Here is a 17345-nt window from a genome sequence, read left to right as displayed (position 1 = left end):
CTAGTCAAATAGAATTTGATATATAATCCTGGCATTTGTAAATAAATGTAAAATATAGGCATGTTTCTTGAGTGTAAAAGAATACAGTGAAATGTGGAACTGCAAAATATGTGACAACATTGCACTCTGCTGGCCCAGTGAAGCATGTTGTGATCCTTTCATATTAGAATTCGACCCCACAGTGGCTGGATGAAGGTTTCATGCCCATTGTTTTAAGGCTAAAGTTTATGACCAGAATTTACATGTGGAAGGTGCTTTATTGCTCTAGTTTCTGTTAGAATATACATGTGAAATGCCTTGTATTGTTGTAAGTTCTGAGGAGGTGTTAGATTGCTAAATAATGCAGTTTATGGCCTGAGAACTCAGACCAGGTGTTAAGATGATGCAATATGAATATGGAGAAAGCCTAAGTGTCAAAAATGATGTAATTTTGGGAGGGCCTTAGAGACATGTTTGTTAGTAATGTTTAAAAGACTATTTCTCACAAGAGACCAGACAGCTTTTTGACTTTGGACATCTAACTTATCAGCACTTTGCCTTTTGCTCACATGTAAGTTTTAGCACTGTAATTTCTTGTAGGAATAGTTAAAGCTAGTAAAGATTAATTCTGTATTTTTCTTTGAAATCAGACCTGTCCTACTGTATTAAGTTTCTGTGTGATCTCTGAACTCTTAGATATCTCTGTGGTGTAGTAGTTTTGTCTTGTGTTTTAATTATTTATTATTAAATATTTTTGAAAATCTTCTACCTGTGGTGATTTGTGTAGAGATAAGCTCTAGAGTACATTGCATATTTATAGAGGTTACTGTAATAGGCCACTCTAAAGTAAGCCTTGACTGTTAGTCATACTACCATTGGATAATACTATTGCACAGTAATAATTGGACACCCTTTTAATAGCCTTTGAGTAGCTGATATTTATTAGCTGGCAGTGGCAGTAATTACTACCGTATAGCCTGGGTAAAGGGGCACAGCTGGAGAACCTGTGACAGCCTTTTTCCCAGGAAGGTTTGTGTGGTTGTATAACCTCTTCTCAAAGTGTGTGTGTGTGTGTGGTGTGTCAGCTACCTGGGCAGGGACATGAAGCACTGGTTGGACAGAGAGGGTACTGGAGGCTAGCTTGCCAGCTAGGCTGAGATCTGGACCCTATAACTGTGCCAGTGGGGAGTCTTATTGGGGATCTGGAGAGCAAGGGATCAACCAGCCCCAGACTGACTGTGATCTCTGTGTGCCTTTAGGGAAATTGTACTTTACTGTGTTGTGTGTATTAGTTATTCTTTCCTCTTCTATGAGACAACCTCCCTGGTTTTATTGGTGAGAATTGAGGCTCCTTGCTTGCTGGGCCAGGGCACAGTTGTCACAAGTGTTTGGCAGTGGTGAGATCTACTTCACATACTAATTGACTTGTAGTGGTGTGAGGTAGAGCAAATTCCTGTAGCTTATGTACATTGATCTTCAAAAGTGTTTTGTACTGTAAAATAGCCATGCAGTGTATACTCAGAGTTCAGATCACAATGGTTTTATTTCTTTTGTTAGCTTAGTGTTAGTCAGGGTGAGCAGGCAGCATGTCAGCAGAAGAGTATGGAAAGGTGACAAGGAACCAGCTGGCGGAGATGTGCCAGGCTAGGGGACTGGTTCATGGAAACCTGACTAAAGCAGACCTGATTGCAGCCTTGGTTACAGCTGCATCAGAAAACAGCAGCCTGGAGGACAATCAGACTGACAATGGAGATACAATATCCTCAGAGAATAGACAGCTCAACCTTTCTGCAGTGGACTTAAAAATCCAACTGGAGCTAAAGAGACTTGAGTTGGAGGCCAGGCATATAGAACTAGAAGCAGATGAGAAAATGAGGACTCTACAAGCTCAGGAAAATGAACGGCAGAGGAGGCATGAGAGGGGAAATGCTGACTCTTCACCAGAGTCATGGAGGTAATGGGGAAGGGAATAACTGGACCCTAGAAGCACAAAAGGTTGGTAAATGTCTTCCACAGTTTAAAGAGGGGGACAATTTTGATAGCTTCATTCATATGTTTGAGCGGTTATATAAACAGAATGAAGTTGATCAAGGGCTCTGGGTATGGTTCCTGACCCCCTTACTACATGGTAAAGCTGTAACTTCTTTAGCAAAAATGCATGACGCTGACTATTTTGATTATATTGCTGTAAAAAGACACTTGTTGGAATGTTTTAAGCTAACACCTGAAATGTATAGGAAAAGGTTTTGTGAACATAGACGCAAGGCAGATGAAAATGTATGTGAATATGTTGTTGAACTGAGCACTTATTTTCATAGCTGGGTGAGTGGATGTCAGGTCACCAGTTTTGAAGGGCTGGCAGACCTTTTGGTAAGGGAACAAGCCCTTAGCACTTTGCCTGAGGACATGAGGATCTGGATAGCTGATAAACAGTGTGCTACTTCAGAGGAGTTGGGGAAGAAGGGAAACCTATACCTAGCAAGCAGGGCAGCCCTGCACAGGAAAGGGACCCCCAGTACTACTCATGGGACTAAAGGAACCCATGGTGGGCAGCACAGACTGCCCCAACAGAATCAGCCAGTAGCATGGGAAGCCACTAGTCCAGGTACACGTTCAGGAGCTAGGGTTAAATGTTTTGAATGACCAGTGGGGCCATGTGGCATACAGATGTCCACGGAGGCAAGGTGGGGAACCAAAGGTGAGGGAGCCAGTAAGTGGTAAAGACAAAATGACAACAGTGTGTTGTATTGAGACAACAGGGGTATGGAACTACCATCCAGTAGATGTCCTGAGAGGGAAGCATTTGGATGAGGCAGTACTATGTACTTATGTAGTTACATGCAGTGAGGCTAGGAGACAAGCATGTGGGTCTGGTAGCTGACAGACTGCATACTTGCAGTCAGGACTGCTGAGGTGGTTACTTCAGGGAGTGAGCTATGCTGTAGCAGTGAGACTGAATGTGAGCCACAGCTACTTGTGGGTACTGATGTTCCCTTGGGCAGGGTAACTGCAAAGCTAGAGGTGAGTAGTAGTACCTAGGCTGACAGTGAGGTACCGCTGTCAGAGGATGCCAGACATCCTGTGGAAGGGGAGCTGGGAAGGGTTACAAGGAAAGACTTGAGACAGGCTCAGCTCTCAGACCCCACATTGCAAGGCCTGAGGCAGGTAGTTAGAGAGGCACCTGATTCTTAAGTGAAGGGGGAATCTGAGTACTGGAACAAAAGGTTACTGTACAGAGAGTGGACCCCTGAGGGAGGGCGAGAAGGTGAGAGTGTACAGCAGTTGGTAGTGCCTAGCGCTTACCGTCTGGTGCTTCTAGCCATAGCCCATGATATTCCCTTTGCAGGTCATATGGGTATAAAACATACAAAGTGGCGTATTATGCAAAACTTCTATTGGCCTGGAATTTCCAGAGATGTAACAGGGTACTGCAGGACCTGTGAGCAGTGCCAAAAGGTAGGCAAGGCAGGAGACAACGTGAGAGCGCCTTTGATGCCTTTGCCTATGATTGAGGAGCCATTTCAGAGGGTAGCTATGGATATTGTGGGTCCTCTGAGTACCCAAGTTCCACAGGGAAAAAGTATATCCTAGTGATTGTAGATTATACTACACGATACCCTGAGGCAGTGGCTTTGTCCTCCACTGAGGCCAAGAAGGTGGCAAATGCTTTGCTAGAGATTTTCAGCAGTGTAGGTTTCCCAAAGGAAATACTGTCTGACAGAGGCTCTAATTTTATGTCAGACTTGCTGGCTTGTCTGTGGAAGTCATGTGGGGTGAAGCACATGAAAACCACCCCTACCATCCCCAGATTAATGGTCTTGTTGAGAGGTTAAACTCTACAATCAAGTCCATACTACAGGCATTTGCAGATCAGTTTAAGAGGGAGGAGTGGGACAAATATTTGCCCCATCTGTTGTTTGCTTACAGAGAGGTTTCCCAGGAATCCACAGGTCTTTCACCCTTTGAGTTGCTGTATGGGCATAGGGTGAGGGGACCTCTAGATTTAATTCGAGATGAGTGGGAAGGTGAGTGTGAGTCTCACAAGGAGTCTGTTGTGGCATATGTCCCAAAACTCAGGACAAGGCTCAGGGAACTCATGGGCTTGGCCCAGGAGAACCTGGCAGAAGCAAAACAACAGAAAAAGGTGTGGTATGACAGGAATGCTCGAGCTAGAGAGCATGCTGTAGGGCAGCAGGTAATGGTTCTCATTCCTGTCAGACACAACAAGCTGCAAGCAGCTTGGGAGGGACCCTATAAGGTGGTAAGAAAGGTAAGTGATGTTAACTACATGGTGGAAGTGCTAGGCAGACAGCAGAGGCACAAATTGTACCATGTTAACATGATGAAACCTTACCATGATAGGGTGACCCTTGTGCTGAGCATTTGTAGTGGATTGCAGGAGGAGTCTGAGAGAGATCTTGTGACTGATCTCCTCAGTGAGACTCGGGCTGACACCTCAGTGGAAGGGGTAGCAATGTCCCAGCATCTATCTCCTACCCAGGTTCGAGAAATCTGAGCAGTGTTGCAGGGGTTTGGGGGCATGTTCACTGGGAAACCAGGGAGCACCCACCTGGTGCAGCACCAGGTGGATACAGGACCCCAAAGGCCTATCAGGCAGGCCCCTTATAGGGTGCCTGAGAGAGTCAAACAGACTCTGAGGGAAGAGGTACAGGAGATGTTGGAACTAAGGGTGATTCAAGAGTGTGACAGTCCCTGGGTCTCGCCAGTGGTGTTGGTGCCAAAGAAGGATGGCAGCACCTGGTTCTGTGTAGATTACAGGAAATTAAATAGTCACACAGAGGCAGATGCTTACCCCATGCCTAGGACAGATGAGGCCCTAGAGCAGCTGGGTGGGGCTAAGTATCTTACAACCATTGATCTTACCAAGGGTTACTGGCAGATGCCCTTGACTCCTAGTGCTAGAGAGAAGTCAGCCTTTGTGCCACCTTTTGGCTTGTACGAGTTCACAAAGATGCCCTTTGGGATGAAGAATACCCCAGCGACTTTCCAGAGGCCGGTAGATCATATCTTAGCATGAGCAGGAGGGTTTGCCTTTGCTTACATTGATGATATTGCTATCTACAGCCATTTCGGCAAGAGCACCTTCAGCATGTCAGGGAGGTGCTGGGCAGACTACAGAGGGCAGGGTTGACCATTAAGCCGAGAAAATGTCAGGTGGGTATGGCAGAGGTCTTCTACTTAGGACATAGAGTGGGGAGTGGTACGATAAGGCCAGAACCTGCCAAAGTGGAAGCCATTCAGGCATGGCCTGCACCTTTTACCAAAAAGCAGGTGAGGGCATTCTTAGGGACAGCAGGGTACTACAGAGAGTTTGTTCCCAATTATAGTACCATAGCTGCTCCCCTCACAGACCTGACAAGGAAGAACAGGCCAGATAAGGTAGTGTGGACCCCAGCATATGAGCAGGCATTTCAGAAGCGTAAGGAAGCTTTGGGAGGACCCCCTGTGTTAGCCAGTCCAGACTATAGCAAATAATTTGTTGTGCAGGTGGATGCTTCAAACTATGGGGTGGGGGCTGTACTTAGCCAGATTTTGTCAGAGGGAGAAGAGCACCCAGTGGTTTACCTCAGTCATAGGCTCCAACCCAGGGAGGAATGCTATGCAGTGGTAGAAAAGCAATGTCTAGCCATAGTGTGGGCTCTACAAAAACTTCAGCCTTATCTGTATGGAAGAAAATTCACTGTGATGATAGATCGCAACCCTCTAACATGGTTAAACAGAGCCAGTCAGCAAAATGCCAAGTTGCTAAGATGGAGTCTGGGGTTGAAAGCATATGATATGTCAGGGCAGCACTGCAGTGGGAGTAGCAATGCCAATGCAGATGGGCTTGCAAGACAGGGAACGGGTTGAGGTACACCCAGATAGACCTGACACTCTCAAGCGATGTTTCTCAAGGGGCACTTGAAAAACTTGCTTGAGTTCCCCAGGGGGGAAGAGATGTGACAATTGGGGAGAGATGTGCGAAGGCTGCCAGCCTAGTCAAATAGAATTTGATATATAATTCTGGCATTTGGTAAATAAATGTAAAATACAGGCATGTTTCTTGAGTGTAAAAGAATACAGTGAAATGTGGAACTGCAAAATATGTGACAACATTGCACTCTACTGGCCCAGTGAAGCATATTGTGATCCTTTCATATTAGAATTCGGCTCCAGTGCGGCTGGATGAAGGTTTCATGCCCATTGTTTTAAGGCTAAAATTTAAGACCAGAATTTACATGTGGAAGGTGCTTTATTGCTCTAGTTTCTGTTAGAATATACATATGAAATTCCTTGTATTGTTGTAAGTTTTGAGGAGGTGTTAGATTGCTAAATAATGCTGCTTGTGTCCTGAGAACTCAGACCAGGTATTAAGATGATGCAATATGAATACTGGAAAAACCTAAGTGTCAAAAATGATGTAATTTTGGGAGGGCCTTAGAGACATGTTTGTTAGTAATGTTTAAAAGACTATTTCTCTCAAGAGACCAGAGAGCATTTTGACTTTGGACATCTAACTTATCAGCACTCTGCCTTGTGCTCACATGTAAGTTTAAGCACTGTGATTTCTTGTAGGAATAGTTAAAGCTAGTAAAGATTAATTAGGTATTTTTCTTTGAAATCAGATCTGTCCTACTGTATTATTTTAAGTTTCTGTGTGATCTCTGAACTCTTAGATATCTCTGTGGTGTAGTAGTCTTGTCTTGTGTTTTAATTATTTATTATTAAATATTTGTAGAGGTTATTGTAATAGGCCACTCTAAAGTAAGCCTTGACTGTTACTCATACTGCCATTGGATAATAATATTGCACAGTAATAATGGGACACCCTTTTAAGGGCCTTTGAGTAGCTGATATTTCTTAGCTGGTGGTGGCAGTAATTAACTACCGTATAGCCTGGGTAAAGAGGCACAGCTGTGCCATCCTTTTTCCAAGGAGGATCTGTGTGGTTGTATAACCTCTTTTCAAAGTGTGTGTGTGGTGTGTCAGCTACCTGGGCAGGGACACAAAGCACTGGTTGGACAGAGAGGGTACTGGAGGCTAGCTTGCCAGCTAGGCTGAGATCTGGACCCTATAACTGTGCCAGTGGGGAGTCTTATTGGGGACTTGGAGAGCAAGGGAGCAACCACAGATCCCCCACCATGCCCCAGGATTCCCACTCCTCTTTTCTTGATGTACTGCAAAATATTAGGGTTCAACCAAACAAGCTAATAACGGGCGACTTCAACTACCCCACCATTAACTGGGAAAACTACTCGTGTACCAACTCCTTAGCTCAACGTTTTCTGGAATTCATAAACTCCAATGTCCTGGATCAACTTATACACACCCCCACCTGGGGCAATAATATCCTAGACCTAGTCATTACCAACATGAGTGACCGGTATTCCACACCTGACGTCAACTCCTTGTTGGTCCGATCCGACCATAAGCTGATCACCCTTGATATCCACATCCCACCCCAACCCCCCATTCAGGAAACCACGGTAAAAACTTTTCTCGAAAGCCAACTTCATGCTCCTTAAGAAAGAAGTGGTGAACTTCATGACACCCATGCAGATGGACAATACAGTTACAACTGCTGAATCCTACACAAATGCACTCTATAAGCACTTACACGAGTGCATGGATCGTGCTATCCCAACAGAACCAAGATGCTATCCTCCAAAAAAAGGAAGCCAATCTGGTGGTCCCCTGCCATAAACAAATTGTACAACAGAAGGAAGAAACTGTTGCAAAAGAGAGAAAAATCCCATGAGTGGAGGAGCTCCCTGGTCAGCCTCAGTAAGAAGCTGAGATCCCTTATAAGATCCTCCAAAGCTAGCTAGCTACGAAAGCAAATTCACCACTAATTCTAAGGACAATCACAAAGCATTCTATAGCTATGTCAAGAATCTCGATGGCAACACCCAGATCTGCTCTGAGTTACAGCACAATGGCATGAAAATTACTGAAAAAACTGATATTGCCAACATCCTGGCAGATAGGTTCAGTGCTAACTTTACCCCCCCCCCCCTAAAGGGCCCATATCTATACAGGAAGAATGCAGAGTCCCTGTAATCACAACTATGCAGGTAAAAGCTGGACTCTCTAAAGCCAAAAACACAGCATCCATGGGACTGGACAACATCCCAGGCAGTGTTTTACATGAACTTCAGAATGAGCTGGCTCCCCACCTAAGCACCATGTTCAATAATAGCCTTGCATCAGGCTTTGTGTCCACTGAATGGTACACAGCAACATTTATCCCACTCCACAAAGGGGGAGCCACCACAGATCCCGGGAACTATCGCCCTATTAGCCTGACGAGCCTGGTCTGCAAGGCCATGGAACGTATCATCATGGAACTCATAAACAAAGACATTGGTAACCTCCAAACTCTGGATCCCACCCAGTTCAGGTTTGTGAAAGGCAGATCATGCCTACTGAACCTGATCAACTTCTTTGAGGCAGTCACCAAAGCCGTAGATGAGGGTAAGGTGGTTCACACAGCCTATCTTGACCTTGCCAAGGCTTTCGACACCATCCCCCATTCTGCAATTACAGCTAAACTCACTAAACTAGGTATAAATCCCTACATCACAAGATGGGTTGCCAGCTAGCACACTGACAGAACCCTAACTGTAAAAGTTGCAGACCCCAAGTCTGACCTCAAACCATTGACAAATGGAGTACCACAGGGTTCCGTCCTGGGACCTCTCCTGTTTGGTATCTACCTCTCTGAAGTACAGGCTAACACAGAAGGCCTCTGGGTAATGAAGTTTGCAGATGACTGTAAAGTAGGAGCCATTGTCAAGTCCCCAAATGATGTGGACATCCTACAGAAAGGCCTCGCTGAGACAGATGCCTGGTGTCAGAGCCGTGGCCTCAAACTCAATACCAAAAAGTGCGGTGTCATCCCCTTTGTTAAAAACTCTGTACCCATGAACTACCACATAGGCAGCAGTCTACTTAACACCAAATATGTGATAAGAGACCTAAGGACCCAGGTGGACAGTAGAATGTCCTTTGATAGTCACATCACCACAGTAGTCAGGAAGTCCTTCTACATGGCGTACCTCATTATAAAAGGGTTCTCATCCAGGAAAAAGGAGGTTATTGTTCCCCTCTACTCGACACTCATTAGACCCATTATAGAGTACAACGCCCCTTTTGGAATGTACTTCACAAGACATCTGCAGCAGCTGGAAAGGCCACAGAAGTACCTCGCAAAGAGGATTACTGGCCTCAAATAAATGCCCTACACTGACCGTCTCAAAAAACTCCAGCTTTACTCCGTAGCATATCGCTACTTTGAGATGATCTCTGCCTAACATTAGTTATTCATTCAACTGTTTATTTAATCTATCTATTTATTCATTTATTCATTCATTCACTCATACACCACATTGCAATAGAATAACCTGTAGTATAATACAATATAGTAAGCCTTATATTTATGTTAATGTAATATAATATGTTCTGAATTTGTATGTGTTTTAAATGTTTTAAATGTGCTAACCCCCTTTTTATATTAGGTGGCTTAATCCACTTTAGTTTAATTCAATTTTAATGTTTATGAAAGCATTCGTCGCTAGCTTTAACTCACAGGGTTTTAAAAATGTATTGACTAATAGCTACAGTATGGTATACGAACATTTTAGTAAACACAGTAAAGTGTTCCTGAAGTATCCAGGTTTCTATAAATGGAATGCAGCATTCAAAAAACTTCTTCAATTAAGTTTGTATTAACTTCTTAATTAGAAAATTGCTTGAATTGTTTGCTTTAATTTGGCGCCTTTTTAGATTTATTAGTATAAATACATGGCTTGAATTTTAATTGTGTTGTCTGATGAAGCGTGGTGGTGACCACGCGAAAGCGCTTACAATAAACGTTTTGGTCTTCGTATACTGGATTTTCTGTTATTCAACAAAGTGAATTTGTGGTTCCTGATCTAATGATTTTATGTTGTACTCTATGGCTTACTGCTCATTGAAGCTTACTGCATACTGAACCAGTGAAGCTGTTGCTTCAGTTTTTACTACTTTGCCGCTACACTTCATGTGAGCTTCAGTCCGTATTGGACACATTGTTATTTCACACAGTTTCGTGGTGAGAGAACCTGGTTGTTTCCTTCATATCGCTACTTTGAGATGATCTCTGCCTAACATATAAAGCCATGTCAAACCCAGAGCTGTTGGACATGCTGCACCTAATGAAATCCCAATTCCTCAGAGCTACATGCCCTAGGGACCTAAACCTTGTCACCACAATAAACAGGACATGCTGGAGGGATAGATTCCTGTCCCAGTGACTTCCCATACTCTGGAACAGGCTACCCATCTATGTGAAGCAAAGTTCTTCATTAGCACTCTTCAAGAAAAATCTTGATGAGTGGATGGGAAATAGGAAATATACCCCAGGGATCACTTCTGTATCGCTGCTTGACAGTGGCACAGGAAAATAACTTTCTTGGGTGGCGTAAGCCAGGAAACCTTGTTGGCTAGGCTTACATAGGCCCTTCGGCCGATAGCCTAGTACATACCTATGAACCTATGAATCTATTATTTGTTTATAAACAGTCATTTATCTGACTTGGTAAGAATTGCTACACTCAGTGTAGGTTCACTGACAGGATGGAGCTTGGAAGTGGATGATATGATGGTAAAGAGGATGCTGGACATCCTGTGTATCTAGGAGATAAAATGGAAGGACAGTGCAGCAAAGCCACTTGGCTTGAGATCCTGAGTCTCCTACTCAGGTGGAGGACAGGCTAGAAATGGCATGGGAATTGTAAGGGAGAGGCTTTAGAAGACAGTGAAGGATGTCAGCAGAATCAGTGAAAGACTCATGACAATCAAACTTAAATGTAAGGATAGGGTAGTATTCATAATCTCAGACTATGCCCCACACCAGGGTTGTGACAGTGAGGAAAATATTGCATCCAGGCAGCAGTTACAGGACCTACTAGATAAAACAGGACAACATGACTTGATGTTGATAATGGGTGACCTGAATGCACATATTGGGACAGACAGAACTGGATCTGAGGACTGTCTTGGTCCACATGGGTGGGACAACAGGAATAAAGAAGGAGAGGCCATTCTAGACTACTGCCTGACAAATGGCTTGATGGTGGCATACATGGTACAGCAAGAGAGACAGTCAAAGATAACATACAAGCGTGGCTGGCATGCAACTCAGGTAGACTTCAACCTAGTAAGGAAAGGGCACTGGGGAAGAATCAGTGAATGCAGACATCCCCAGTAAAACAGTCAGCCCACAACATAAACCACTGGTTACCACAATCGGCTGCAAACAGTAGTCAGAGAAGGCTCTAAGGTCAACAGACAGAAGGCTGAAGACCTGAAAATTAAATGGAGAGAAAGCACAACAGTTCAAGGAATTACTCTAGCAGCTCAAGAAGCAGAGGTAACAGATGGATTTGAAGAAGTATGGGAGTGCTACACAACAGCATTTGTGAGGATTGCAGAACAGATATTCGGCTAAGCCAGGTATGGAAATAAGGTATGTAAAGAAAGTTGGTGGTGGAATGCACAAGTCCAGGAAGTCATCAACATAAGAAAGAATTGCAGAAAAAGTGGGCGATAGAAACGACTCACCAGGCAGGAAGAAATACTGGTTGGCTAACAAAAAGTCTAAGAAAGGAGTTGCAATAGCAAAGAACAAGACATCAGAGGCAATCTACCGCCTTCTGGAAATTGACTCAGTAGATGGCACAAAGAAACAATATCAAGTTGCAAGGCAAACACAGAAATATAAAGAAGATAGTCAGACATTTGTCATAAGGGATGCCAGCAACACGTACTCACCAGTGCGCAGGACATCAAAGGCAAATGGAAGGAATACTTTCAGCAGCTTCTGAATGAAAAAAAAAACAAAAAAACACAGAAGCTGAACTGCCCCAGACACAGCCTATGATGAAAAAAGAGGAGGAGTCCACCATAGAGGAAGTAAGAACAACACTAAGGGAGATGAAGTCAGGGAAAACAGCAGGCTCAGATGAGGTCAGAGCAGATATGATAAAGATGTTGGGTGACACAGGGGAGAAATGGCTCCTTAAGGTACTCATAGTAGTGTGGAGAGAAAGGAATATTCCAGATGGCTGGAGAAAAAGCAAACTAGTGTCAGTATAAAAGAATAAAATGGGGACATTCACACCTGTGCGCAGTACAGAGGTATCAAACTCCTGTCACAATGAATGAAGGTTCCGGAGAGGTTGATTGATAAATGAATACGCAGAGTAGTAGAAAGTAAGATGGGAGATGATTAGCAGTTCAGGTTCAGATCAGGATCCAGCACAATTGACCAGATTTTGCAGTGAAACAGATAGATGAGAAGAAGGTAGAGATGAGGAAAGAGTCTAACTGGCATTCCTAGACATGGAGAAAGTATATGACAAAGTCCTAAGGTAAGCTGATATGGGCAGTCCTGTGGTGGTTCACAGTCCCAGAAACATTGATATTTTAGTGCAATCTATGTACAAGGACCCAATGACTCAAGTACAAACAGTACTTGGTCTCATAAAGGGGTTCCGAATTGGAGCTGGTGTGCATCAGGGTTCATCTCTGAGCCCACTGCTTTTCATACTGGTGATGGATTAGCAAACAGGTCAAGGGGACAGATCAACAAAGTTGCTGTATACTGATGATGTTGCATTACAGGTAGGCTCTGAGAAAATTCAGCAAAGGATAGGAGAATGGAATACAAAACTGAAGGTATATGAAATGAAACTGGGCACAGATAAGACAGTTGTAACAGAAGCAAATGGGGAAATCAGAAGAAGCTGAGAATTGAGATAGAAGGGAAAATAGTGGACCAGGTTAACATCTTCAGTTATCTAGGAGGGGTGGTTGAGAAGAAGAGAAAGCTGAAAGAGGAGGTCAAAGCTAGAATCAGAAAGGCTGCAGCCAACTGGCACAGAGTATCAGGTGTAGTATATGACAGAAGAATGCCAAAGAAGCTGAAAAGTAAGGTGTACAAAACAGTGGTGTGACCAGTACTACTGTATGGTACAGAAACCTGGGCAGTAAAGGCAGTGCTGTTATGGAAGCTGGAGGTGATATAGGTGAAGTTCCTGAGATATATGGAGATGTGCACTGTTGGATGGATGAAGAAATGAAGAAAGAAGAGCAGCTGCCAAAGTAGCTCCAATTGCAGAAAATATCAAAGTGAACAGATTATGGTGGTTCAGGCAATTGTGCAGAAAAGTCAAAGACAATCTGGTGAAGAAAATTTTGGACAGACGGGAAGAAAGCAAGAGAAAACAAGGGCATCCAACAAAGAGATGGATGGATTGTGTGAGAAAAGACCTGTGACAGTCAGGCATGAGTGTCGAAGACGGTAGGACAGTGGCATTGGACAGAGAAAGAGATGGTGACAGTTGACATGACACCCCGACCCCATGTACAAAAATGGGAAAGGGGGGGTTAATGATGATGATAATGATTATAATTATCTGGCTTGGTAGGATTAATACATGTTTGAGTGAAACAAACTGAAATACGTCACTGAAGCCATTCTTTTGTTTTAAAATTTGGACACAGACATATGAGGTATGCACCACTACTGCCAGTAAAATGGCTTTCACTGCCTTATAGGTCTGAAATGAACTATTTCTTAGAGTAGCCCTGATATATATATATATATATATATATATATATACACCAAAAAGGATGACCAATACTGAAAGGCTGTATAGCATGTGCAGCAATGTGCATGACCAAGAATTTATGTAAAATTGTAACCAAGCTCAAGGCTGACCCTGCCATAATCTGGCCCCATTGCATCCTAATTAGTCCACCCCTTCAGTTGTTTCCTGCAAGTCCTCCTTGCTTTGAATCGACCAGCCTCCTTTAAAACTACATGGTGTGGGGCCAGTGACTAAAGGCACCTGAATATTGCAAGGAAGCAAGTATTGAAGGCTGGACTTGAAAAATAAATCAGTATAGTTTTCCCTTTATTGTCAACTGGAGGGATGGATCATTACTAGTTATGTCACACAAGGACATGATGATTGTGACTTGAGGCAGAGATGTGATGGCTGGGAATACTGAGGCTAGTCGAAGATGAGGCTGGCTAACGCTAATTACCCATAGTACGTGTGTGCTAGCGCTAAACTGATAAAGCAAACAGACTTGTATTAGAAAGCAAAGTAACGCCACAGGATTGGAGGAAGGTAATGATGGTTTGTTTGCACAGAGATGGGCTCAGAAAGTTTCTGTCCAGGTGAAAGTTACACCTGAGAAGCTGTTAATAATATCTATTCTCAGACAGGTTGCAGCAAGGCTTTAAGCAGCAGAGATCTTGTTAGTCCACCTTTGCTCATTTCTATGAACACACTTGGCTCCCCCATGGTATTTCTAGAGACTGTAATTGTGACTCTTAGAATTACAAGGCTATTAGAGCAGTTATAGGGGAATATGTACTAATTCCTGGGTTACTGCACCTCTGAGTACTCCTCTACCACTTGAGAATTCAGAAACCTTGGAGTTAGTTTATACAGGTTGTATACGTGTAGGAGACACAACCTCTGTGCTCAGGGGTACAGGTAGTTTCCCTCCTGCAAACATTCTTTAAACAACATGATAGTAACTTTCTCTAGTCACTGTTTTACTGCAGGAATTACACCTTCTGTTTTTCACTGTTATTGTTCTGCATTAGGGGATCTTCCACTTATGGTGGGGGAGGAGTAGCTCACTACACAGGTGAAAAAAAGGAAAACCAGTAGAAACTATATACTTTTATTTTTACAAGGTGTATGCCCCCTTGCCACACAGGAAATTTGCTGGGAAATTAAATTATTGTCCGGAGAAGGGAGTTTATGCTAACAGGATTCAGAAACATTTGCATGTTTTTATACAGGTGTCATGCTGACGGTCAAAACAAGATTAACTTATTCACCTGCAAAACCAAAATGTAAACAATTACCATGTGACAAGACCTGCAGGAAGTTAATGAAAAAATGCAAGGCAGTGTTATTTAATAGGAAGAATCTAAGAAAGATATGCATGATGCACAGGTAACACTGCCTTCTGTCAGTATCTTCATGTCTTCACATATTCTAGCCACACAAATGGACTAATCAATACATAGTTACAAATGTCTATAGGAATAAGCTTTTTCAAAATAGTTACAACCTCAAGCTAATGAGAAAATCTATTTTATCTGGAGTGTGTGTGTGTGTGTGTGTGTGTGTGTGTGTGTGTGTGTGTGTGTGTGTGTGTGTGTGTGTGTGTGTGTGTGTGTGTGTGTGTGTGTGTGTGTGTGTGTGTGTGTGTGTGTGTGTGTGTGGTGTGTGGTGTGTGTGTGTGTGTGTGTGTGTGTGGTGTGTGTGTGTGTGTGTGTGTGTGTGTGTGTGTGTGTGTGTGTGTGTGTGTGTGTGTGTGTGTGTGTGTGTGTGTGTGTGTGTGTGTGTGTGTGTGTATGTGACTGTGTGTGTGTGTGTGTGTGTGTGTGTGTGTGTGTGTGTTGCGCACATGCTTCAGTATGCGAGAGCGCGCGGCCGTTCTAACAGTTTATCTCTTTTTCTTTTCCTAGATTTCTGTCCGCACTTTTGTGGAGACAAATGGGGAACCTGGAGCACAGGACATGGGAAATATGTTTGAATTCTGGAAGAAAGGGTCACAAAAGATGAATGCAGCTCTCACTCTTGAGCTGTACCCTGGGATTAAGCAATTCAGCCAGTGGGTTTCAGCAAACAAGGAACAGATACAGAGTGTCCTCGACAGCTAGTACATTAGTCACTGCAAATGTGTGTGCGAGTGTGAGTTATTAAATGTCATATCCAGATTATTATCAAAAATACACTCTGCAGCATCTGGAATACTAAAGTGATACACTTACATGCATACATACATAAGTATACATTGACACACACACATACACGTGCACGCGCACACAGACAAAAATTTGATATATATGATTCCTCATTTATTTACTGTCATATTACAGATAGTTACTTTAGAATTTACATTAACTGCCTTTGTTTTTTATTTATTTAAAAGTTGAACAAGTCAATAACTTGCTTAGTCTCACTATCAGATTTTATTTTGTTTTTATTTCATTAGATAGAGAGAGAGACAGACAGACATACAGGTGTCATGCATTTGTGTATCCAACTAAGGTATAAATCCTATTTTGGTGTGCAGTCAGACAGCATCAGATGTCTCCAAGCTAAAACAGAGTAGAATTTCAAAGTTAACTGTGGATATTTAACTAGAGTGGAGAAAAACAACCTAGTTAAGGATCGCCTTAAAAAGGAGCAAAGTGAGTATACACAGAAAGAAAGAGTCATCACAACTTTCAGGATGAAACATCACATATCTTCACTCACCTCTGTGAAAAATAAGTAAATAATCTATGTATTTATTATTAATTCAACAGTAAAGGTCACTGTATGCATGTACAATGTGCAACTTATAGCATAAATTGTTAAAGTGTTGAAAACCGTATAAAATAAAATAGTTCTTAGCTACACATCATGAAGTTGTTGCATTTTGTTGTGCTTTTCTCATGTCCTTCATTGTCCGCTGTATTGATATCTATGCGTCTCTTTTCCAGTTCTTACTCTATTAGTTTTGGGATGAGATAAGCACATTGAAATGCTGAGCCCAAACCTGACTCATTATGTAACTTTATGAACACTTAATCCAGCTCTGAGAGAGTATGAACAAGAATGATTCATGGTGGTGGAAAATCTGCAGAGATGTGTTTTATGTAGTTTGCCTTCCCTGGGCCATCACCAGCTATGTGAATATGAGCTGTCAGAAGGAATATATACAAGGTATACAAATGGAAGGTGGAAGTATGCAAGGGGAAAAAGATGAAAGGGTAGGGCTGTACCCGTCTCTGTGGGTCACCTGGCTAGACATTTTGTTTTACTTAAGACCATGTATTTCCATTGCAGTGCTGATGATGTAAGGGTCCTGCTGTCCAAGACAGGTGAAAATGCAGTCCAAAACCATAACATTCATAGCTGGCTTCATGGGATAGAGGCTTTAGCTGTGGCTATGCTCAAGGTAATCTGGGTTTAGTCCAGTTACCTCCAACAAACAAACAAATGAATAAAATACCATCCCTTTACATCATGTACTGGGAAATATGAAAAGTGAGGATGCAAAGATAGAGACTTTGGGTGGTAGTAAAATTTATGGGAAAGGAAAAGGCAGATAAGATGTAAAAAAACGGTGAATGACTTGTAGAAGATAGCCAGGTGTCTGTACTGATGATGGCATTTTATGAGATGCATGTCATACAGACATTACTGGAGACTACACTGGGCACACAAGCAGTCATAAAGAGGTAAGCCACACAAACACCTGGGCAGAAGCTGCTACTTCTTCAATGCCAGTTATATAGGTCA

The 17345-nt window shown here is 42.9% G+C and overlaps 1 protein-coding gene across 4 annotated transcripts in view; it reads left to right on the top strand.

The window, feature by feature from the left end:
* LOC122813140 (nmrA-like family domain-containing protein 1) overlaps positions 1 to 16459 on the top strand; it is a 918981-nt gene extending 902522 nt beyond the window's left edge. For all 4 annotated transcript variants that reach the window (XM_044085289.1, XM_044085291.1, XM_044085290.1 and 1 more), the window contains one exon: positions 15521 to 16459. In XM_044085289.1, coding sequence (XP_043941224.1) covers positions 15521 to 15715 — 195 coding nt within the window. In that variant the 3' untranslated portion in view covers positions 15716 to 16459. The remainder of the gene's footprint in view (positions 1 to 15520) is intronic.
* The last annotated feature ends 886 nt before the right edge of the window (positions 16460 to 17345 follow it).

This window comes from Protopterus annectens, chromosome 10.part0, assembly GCF_019279795.1.
Source record: "Protopterus annectens isolate FY-2018-M chromosome 10.part0, PAN1.0, whole genome shotgun sequence".
In the NCBI taxonomy this organism is placed as follows: Eukaryota; Metazoa; Chordata; order Ceratodontiformes; family Protopteridae; genus Protopterus; species Protopterus annectens.
Note: the sequence above shows the minus strand (reverse complement) of the source record. Positions and strands in the feature narration are given on the sequence as shown.